Raw genomic sequence first — 9,500 nt, 5'->3', positions numbered from 1 at the left:
ATGATAGTTTCGGTAATATTTCACCACCACGAGAAGTGATCGAGTATTTCCGCGACTGTAAGATCTATTATAATTACGGGCAAGAGCAACAATTCGGAACAACGAATTGCGGCCATCTGTGCTTAAAATTTCTGTATAAATAACACGCATATTATCTCGGTGTCTGTAGTCACAATGTCGACAACCTTCAGCATAGAGGGCGTTGGAAATACAGCTAGTCATGATTTTTATCCACCCATAGAACTTGCTTCGGAGAAATTGTACGTAATCGGAGTGGTCGGTTTCTATGGCTGTAACAGTATTAGAAATATTCACGCGGGAAACGATAAATTCTATTATAGAAGAGGTGATAATTCACACGGAATAGCAATTCCGCACGGTGCATACGAGTTGGAAGAACTAAGCGCGTATATAAAAGCTCGCATTCCAACAAATCGCTTTAGTTTACGTGCAAATAACAATACGCTCAAGTGCGAACTTAGCTGCGACTTTGATATAGATTTTACTCCAAGAGACTGCATAGGGCGCATGCTCGGTTTCGAATCGAAGATATTAGAAGCGAACGTTCTACATACATCTGCTTTAGATATACAATTCATTAAACATACCAACATTCACATAGAGTGCAATCTCATCACGGGATCCTATCGAAACGGAAATCCCGCTAAAGTCCTTTACGAAATAGACGTTTCTGTTCCACCAGGTTACCGCTTAGATAAAATTCCCAGTAATACTCAATATTTGGAAGTAAATACCAGTAGAATTAGTAATATAACCATAAAGTTGACAAATCAAAAGGGGGAACCAATCGATTTCGGGGAAAGTGAGCCATTTACAGTACGATTAGAGTTAAAAGAATATGGGGTTACGTATTAATCAAGGTCCAGTGCCATCCTTCCTCAACACATAAATAAACGAAGCAACCGGAAATCGAGTTATTCTCAATCGGGACAGGGCCCGGGCACACTAACGCCAGCAGAAAAATATTTCTTGGAATCCATTGGACTGAAAGTGGGAAATGTCGGCGGCTGCAGACTCGTTAAACGTCTTTCAAAGCGCACGTTTTGATGAGACCGTAATCAAGTCCGATATTCACACCTATCTCCCATACGGAGGATCTTCGAACTTTGGACTTTCCAGTGAAATCCGTATATTAATTCAAAATCAAGAACTGATAACCGCCACATACGATAGCTTCTTGTACATAGAGGGAAAAATTGAATGGAGTCAGTCGCAAGGAGAGGGTGCCATTGCAAAAACGTGCACCCTAACAAACAATTTCGCGCCATTTCTCTTTGAAGAAATTCGCTACGAGTTGGGAGGACAAAAAGTGGACGTGTCTAGGAATCCTGGAATTACATCCTCACTCAAAGGATACGTATCGTATACGTTTACCGAAAGCAAAGGTATGCAGCATTTGGGATGGTCACCCACAAACGAATCCGTTCAAGTAGATTACAACAAGAGCAACAAAGAAAAACATTTCGCTGTCTGTATACCGCTCAAACATTTATTCGGAAGCATGGAGGATTACCGCCAAGTTATCGTGAACATGCGACAAGAATTGGTGCTAATCCGTTCTAGAAGCGGCTCCGATTGTTACATGGGAACCGCCGACGATGCAGTAATAACGTTATCAAAAATTCAATGGAAAGTTCCGCACGTGACGGTTAGCGACAGTGCCAAAATTGGCCTTTACGAACGGATCAATAAGGGTGCAACAATTACAATACCTTTTCGGCAGTGGGAACTGTACGAATTACCCGCATTGAAACAGGCACAGTCGGATGTATGGCCAATCAAGACCTCAACTCAATTAGAAAAACCGCGATGGGCAATTGTGGCATTACAACGTAGCGGGAAGAAGTTTTCGCACGAGGCGAGAGTGGGCGATTTCGATAACGTGAAAATTCGAAATCTAAAACTGCATCTCAACTCTGAAAGTTATCCGTACGAAGCGATGCATTTAGATTTTAATGCAAACAAGTACATAACGGCATACCAAAACTATGTAAACTTTCGACGAGATTATTATGCCAAGGATGAGCAAGACGCTCTGTTTGACTATTTGTATTTTAAAAGTTGCCCAATCTTTGTGCTGGACTGTTCGAAACAAAACGAATCTCTGAAGCATTCGACTGTAGATGTTAAGCTGGAAATGGAGTCGATGGAGGCCTTCGAGGCGGGAACGGTTGCTTATTGCCTGATCCTGCACGACGCACTAGTTCAATACAATCCTCTGACCGGGGAAGTGAAAAAACTATAAGTTGTATTTTTTTTAATGTATAAATAAAATGTAATGATGAAAATGCTGGTAGTTTTATTACAACCGTCTAAAATGAAGGTGGTGACGCAGGAGCATAAGCTGCCCATTCAAAATCTAGATACTTTTATAACGTCAAATGTGAAGCACAAAAAACATGGCGAGTTACTTCCAAATAGCATAAGATGCTTAATCTGTGGACCTTCAAATTGCGGTAAAACAAATACGATGCTCAGTCTGCTTACTGAGCTCAACGGTCTACGCTTTAAACACGTGTACGTCTATTCTAAATCGCTGAATCAGGACAAATATAGGCTTTTGGGGGAAATTCTGAAGCCGATGAAGGATATTGGCTTCTTCACATTTAGCGAGAATGCTGACATCATGGAACCAAATGCGGCTAACCCTAATTCAGTTTTTATATTTGATGATATCGCTTGTGAAAAACAGGATAACATTAGAGCGTACTTTTCAATGGGGAGGCATAACGCCGTCGACTGTTTCTACTTGGGTCAGACGTATTCTAAAATTCCTAAACAATTGATTCGAGATAATGCTAACTTAATTGTCTTATTCGAACAGGACGATTTGAATTTGCGACACATTTATGAAGATCACGTCGCTCCCATCATAACAATGCAGCTCTTCCGAGAGATGTGCTCGGAAAGTTGGCGAATTCCATATGGCTTTATGGTGATAAATAAGGATGCGGATGTGCCAAACGGTCGTTTCAGGAAAGGTTTCGATCACTATATAATACCATGAGAACGTGTTTATTATTCAGTTGGAAATAAACAGCTATCAAGGCAACAGCTTCCAAAAAATAAACAGCTTATTGAGAAACAGACCCCTGTTCCAGTGTATCTGTTCTCTTGTTTTTTATCTGTTTACCTGTTCCGTTGATCATGGATAATAAGGAGATGGCCTTGAAACGACGAATAGTTCAGGCTCGTAAAGCGATACAGCAAAAGTACAATCGTCTCAAAACGGATCGTTTTATTAAAGAAGTGGAGTTTGTACGAACGTATAAACCACTAATTCAACCGCTTTCACAGATCGTAAAGAAAATCGAACCGCTGTCATCATCATCGCTTATTGAGACGAAAAAGGAGGAGCCAGAGGACGAAGTATTTACATCACCCTCTAAAAAACCTCATTCTCCTGCAAAAAGAAAGTCACCACAACAACGTACGACCCCTGCAATACCTTATTACTCGCGACTGAGACGAAGGCCCTCTTCCCTTACCGAGATCAGTCCGCTGGCTAGACTTCCCTACTTTCAAAAATATCCACCAACCGATATTAGTCCCATGGTTAGACCTTTTCACCCCACGGCTACTCCATCATTGAGACAGCCGCCATCATTTCTACAGAGTACAGTAATAGGAGAACATCAACCGGAGGAAGAAGAAGAAGAGTCCTCTATCGCATCATCATCATCTGTATCATTACTTGATACGCAAGCCTCGCGAGAGTTTTTGGAACAATACAAACACCTACCGCGTATATACGTCGAGCGCATGATAAGAGATACGAGTAATGCAATTGACACGACCTTTGGAATTCATTATAATGTTGAGACGGATAAGTGGACGATGGGCAACACACCTGTGATAATTGATGGTGACGATTTGATGATTAACGGCGTTCAATATAAGGGTACAGCAGGCCTATACGAACTTATCATCATGAATGAACCGGATGAATCGCTAGTATCCAAGCAGGATAGAAGTAACTATAAGCAGATAATAATAGCAACTCATGTCGCACGGCGCAATTACGACCCCACCGAACAGATTCGTGGTAATAAGAGCAAAAAGTATACGCTCATAATAAAGCCTCTACTAAAGGAGGAGGAAGCGGCGAATAGGGGGCGTGCGAAATCGGGTAGCGGTATTACTCTATTCAAGGAACTCGACCGACCGATCGAATACAAATACTGGAATAGCGTGCATGAACTGATTAGGGATTTAGAGGTTTTATGGGGTGAAAAAATGGCAGGAAACACTGGAGTAAATAATGACGTAATATCAATCGTGGAAGAGATGTACGAGGAGGGTTACATAGAAAAGCCCACGCAGCGATTTTTACGTCAATTAGTATAAATACTCCTTTTCCCTCTTTTTTGGTTACATTCGCCATGGATAAATTCGGACGTTCGCATACCCATGCCCAATTTGGAAAACTGCTAAAGACAAAATTTTCCATTACTGATGATACTATAAATGTGAAACGTAAAAGACTAAGTAACGTTGAGGATCCTATTGAGCGCCATGATGCTCTAACCTTACAACACTATCGATCAACAAGACTGGATCTGAATGGAAATCGGTTGATGAATGTGGCCGATCCAGTAGACGATGGCGATGCCATAAATAAAGGATACTTTATATATTATATGCAGATCGCTAAAGCACCTGTAGATGGTCTTCGCAATTACGTGGAAGTACTAGAGAAAGATTTGAAAGCTGTCAAAGAAACCTTGCATAACCTAATAGAGGATGCAGCAGGTGGTAAACGAGCTACATAAAGCGGCACGCAAAAACTTCCCACGTAGACATACCATCATTAAGGGATTTGATGATCTTTGGCAAGCTGATTTGGCCGAATTTATACCTTACGCTAAACAAAATCGCGGTCATAAATACATATTGGTGGTTATCGACTGTTACTCCAAATATCTATGGACGAAAGGGTTGAAAACCAAAACTGGTGAAGAAGTAACAAAAGCCATACAGGATATTTTCAAGACTACCAAACGTAGACCGAAAAATCTACAGACCGATGCTGGGAAAGAATTTTATAACAAGCCATTTGACAAAGTGATGACTCTACTACATATTAATCACTATTCCACGTACAGTACAAAAAAGGCTGCCATAGCCGAAAGAGTAATTAGAACGATCAAAAACTCTTTGTACAAACAATTTAGTCTACGTGGAAAGTATCAATGGATAGATGTAATAGAATCAATCACGAACGAGTACAATAATCGTAAACATCGAACAACAGGAATGAAACCGATCGAAGTCAAGGCCGATACACAGCTGAAGGTCTACAGCCACATCAAGCTCTTCAACAAAAAATATCGTTTTAATGCTGGTGATGTAGTACGAATTAGTAAATTTAAATCCATATTTGCGAAGGGCTACACACCCAACTGGTCTAGCGAACTATTCAAAATCGTAAAAGTACGAATAACCAATCCGGTCACGTATTTGTTGGAAGACATGAAAGGTAAACCGATATTGGGCGGATTTTACGAGCAAGAGCTGCAAAAGGCCAAGTATTCAGATGTATATTTGGTTGAAAAGATACTGCGATGGAAGAAAGACAAAGTTTACGTCAAGTGGTGGGGATTAGAAGAAAAATCTTGGATTGATAAAAATAATATAATGTAATAAATATTGTTTTATAAATAAAACACAATAAACGATTTTGATCTTTTTATTTTCTCTACTTTTACCATACAACGTATTGATATTTTTTTCTAGTAAAACAATCTCTATTAATTAGCCTTTCGAGTATCTCTAATGTTTTTTCGTAATCACTTAGCAGCGTTGAGGGCCATATGCAGCTATCGGGACCACATCTCCAGCCAAGAAGGGCATTCGAATCTTGCGTGCCAATTCTAATATTATCCAGTAACAATTCGTAAATCTTTTTATGACGAGGGTCTTGGCGTGAATTAAACTCGTACTTAATATTCGACTCTTTGCAAACATCAATAAATGTTTCCAAAGCATTACAGTTTGCATATTGTGCAGCTGTACATATGGCATCGTTAGTTACATACAAAATATCCTTATAGGTACTACTAATAACATTATTTACACTATTGGCTTCTAAATCTCCTATAAACATTTTAAAATACAACGGTGCAGTAGAAGCAGTAGTAGCAGCGGTAGTAAAACGATCCCAGTTTACATGCGCATAATATTTCATCAAATTGTCCAGTTCAATCTTTTTATGCACTAATAATTTAATAATTTCCTTGCACACATTTTTAGATTTACCGCACCAAATAAAACAATCATCCGGAATAACAATATTTTGTAAAATGTTATTGATCAGGAAGTAGATGTCGATAGAGAAAGTAGTCGTGTTGAACACAACATATTTCAAATGTTCAACATATGTGGCGTGGGACGCCCGACAGACATCTTGTTCCAATTTTCGATCGTTACTTCCACTACTACCATTGCTCATCTTGATTGTACCCCTGAAAATATACACACACAAAATGAAAATACAAGCATGGCGAAGAGGAATTTATACAGATTCATTAAGTGGGAGGGGGGATGTTATATCCCCAAGGACGAGTATTGATACGATCTAAACAAATTACTCGTTTATCGTCGTGCGGGCTCAGCACCACTTTGTTCTGCTTGATGGTGAATACTGCATGCTCTTGTGATCTTATTAAATGCTGAGGTCGTTTTACAATCTCGTCGTTAAAGAGGCAATTTTTGTAATCTTCTATAGTTATTTCTCGAATACTGGCCGAGGTTGCGCCTTTGGTTGGTTTTTAATACTTTACCGTCTACTTGGTAAGCGTACATCTTGGCTCGCAGGCCCACAAACTCCAACATTATCTTACCATTATTCTGATCTTTCATCAGACCCGGGACTTTTTTGTTAAGGAGAGGTATGCCGTAAACGTTATCTGGATTATAACCTGATGTATCAAATTTGTCACAATTGGTTTTTATGGATTGATAAATGTCGGGAACTGAAAAAGAGTATATCAAACTGTCCGTGTCGGTGTATAAGAGCTTTGCACGTTCCTTGAACTCCTCCAAAACAAAATTATAGTGAAAGCCATAAAGAAAAGTTTTTGAAACGTCTAATACCGCTAAACCTGCATAAATGGGTTTGTTAAGCAACACCTCTAAACGGTTCATTTCTATGTTTGCAATATCTTGGTTGTCACCAAAAACGGTACAACTGTTAAAATTTGGTTTGGAGATATACGCACGGGCGCCGTAACGGCCTTCCCATGCCGTCACCAAATGTACATCTTTATATTTTCTGACGTTTTCCATCAATTTCCCAAACACGTTATTTACCATTTGCTTATAAAAGTTTATTTCAAAGTCATTTTGAGATTGTTGCCTCATTTGGGTATTAAGGTCGATATACTTTTTTAGCCAGGGCGATTGCCGAAAACGTAACACACGGTTAATTTTAACAAGTCGCAATCCATGTTTTATATACAACTTTAAATTTCGATAGTGCAACACATAGTTTTGTTTTGGGTATAAAGTAAGCATTAATTTTTTTATTTTAGAAGCAGGGGGGGTCATGTGTTCGGGTGCCAGGGGTAGATCGGAGTGGCTGTCGTGCAATTCTCTGGGATAATCAAGATCACAATCCAAAATGTATCCGATATCATCATCATCAGGATGGTTTACAATATCTAACGTATCAAAATGATCTAAAAAGCAGAACTCTCCATACGGCAAAAATTCGCACATTGTAGCCCCATAAAGAGCATTGACGTCAAAATAAACTAAATAGATCGATTCAAGGTCGGGACGGTAGCCTTCGTTCATATATTTGTTATTGGCCTTCGCGTATCTAGTGGAGCATTGAGTGATGCCTCCTCTAATACCCTTCTCAACGAACATAACCTGATCGATGTCTGTTAGAAGTTCCAATTTAACCTCAGTAATTTTAAGCATTGCATCGAATGCTAATCCCGGAGCTGTGTAGTAATGTAGGGGATCGAGTTTGTAGGTTTGTTGGCAAGTATAGCGAAAATTTTCAAAAATATCTGCCAAAAGAAGCACATCCGTTTTTAAATACAAGTCCGAATATTGACCAAGGGTTTTAATCGAAAACGAGTTCCATACATTTAAAGCGTGCTTATAATCTTGGTCACTTACACCGTCGTTGGTTAAGAAACTAAAAAAATGATGTTGAGCTGGCAACTGAGCTTCATCTAACTTTTCCCAAGAGTCGATATACTCGTATGGAAAAACACCCTTTCGCGTGAGCAAATTGAACTCAGTTTCGTTTCCAGTTTGCGATCTCGTTATGGTTTTCTTATCATTTCCTAAGTACGACGACAATTTTTCTATGCTACTGCTCATGAACCTAAAGGAGTCGATAAATCTAAAGTTTACATTTGTATTCTCTACATATTTAGTAAAGGAAATGTATTTCTCTTTGTTTAAAGGTAAAATTTTAATTTGACCTGGCATACCGGTCGCTAGTTCGCTAATAAGGAAATGTGCATCGTACCCGCTAAGGTTATGAAACACCACAGGAATTACATGAGTGTCCTTGTAGTTTACGTTGCATTTTTGGTGGCTTGGGCCCCGGTACTGAGAACTGAAATGGCAGTGGTCGTGACAACGAATCTCATTAGCTAAAAATGGTTTTTCACATATGTGACAATGAGTGGCATTTTCGAAATCTAGGAGTTGAGCCGCGCTTAATTGTTCCATAGGTAGGGGATTATTAAAAATGTTATCGGCCCAAATCGCTATGGACCGTAGCTGATTAATAAACCAAGTAACACAATCGGCGCCTCTGTACAATAAAAATTTGGATAAGGAATCATCATAAGCACATTTAAGATAAAAAGCAATACTGAAAGGTATATGCTTTTGAAACAATTTAGTGTTTCTATTTTCATCGGAAAGGCCATCACATTTCATCAAAATACTTTCAATATCAGCGTAAATGGCAAACGGCACCTTTATCTTATTAGAGTAGTGGGAAAACTGCAAGACATTTTCGTCTTGACTAGGTAATCTGACTGCACATTTATTCACCTGATGACAACGAACGGTGTGCTTATCTAAGAGCATATTAGAATAGAAATGGTTCAAGCAAATGTTACAGAAAAATTTTGTGTGACCTTTATTTGACAATTGCGCGGACAATAAACGCGATAAATTTTTAATCCAAGCAAAATGATAATTTGTACGACTAGCAGAGCGAGTAGCACCATTTTCGGTGTAATCCGATGACAACACCAACAAATTTATTGTTACAGTCGCGTTCTCGTGGTTGGTGCTTAACATGAAGGGGAGTACGTTTCTCCTATCCAAACAATATAAATTAATGGCAAGGTTATTTAATCGCTCAAATTTTTTTATATCTGCCAGTTTAATCGGAAATTGAATAGATCCACGATTCAAGACTTCATCAAAATGAGGATAATTATAAGTTTTATCAGCATTCGATTGCGCTGGGTACAGGGCCGAGACCACGGACCATAAAAAAC

General features: G+C 39.2%; 2 protein-coding genes across 2 annotated transcripts; one reads left to right on the top strand and one right to left on the bottom strand.

The window, feature by feature from the left end:
• Positions 1-1,018: 1,018 nt before the first annotated feature.
• On the top strand, positions 1,019-2,266 carry LOC116181839. The gene has a single exon (XM_031502266.1). The coding sequence runs from the start codon at positions 1,019-1,021 to the stop codon at positions 2,264-2,266; it is 1,248 nt and encodes a 415-aa protein (XP_031358126.1).
• A 4,451-nt stretch (positions 2,267-6,717) lies between these two features.
• Positions 6,718-8,358, bottom strand: LOC116181838. The gene has a single exon (XM_031502265.1). The coding sequence runs from the start codon at positions 8,356-8,358 to the stop codon at positions 6,718-6,720; it is 1,641 nt and encodes a 546-aa protein (XP_031358125.1).
• Between the last annotated feature and the right edge of the window lie 1,142 nt (positions 8,359-9,500).

This window comes from Photinus pyralis, unplaced genomic scaffold, assembly GCF_008802855.1.
Source record: "Photinus pyralis isolate 1611_PpyrPB1 unplaced genomic scaffold, Ppyr1.3 Ppyr1.4_unclustered_Scaffold2490, whole genome shotgun sequence".
NCBI lineage: Eukaryota > Metazoa > Arthropoda > Insecta > Coleoptera > Lampyridae > Photinus > Photinus pyralis.
Note: the sequence above shows the minus strand (reverse complement) of the source record. Positions and strands in the feature narration are given on the sequence as shown.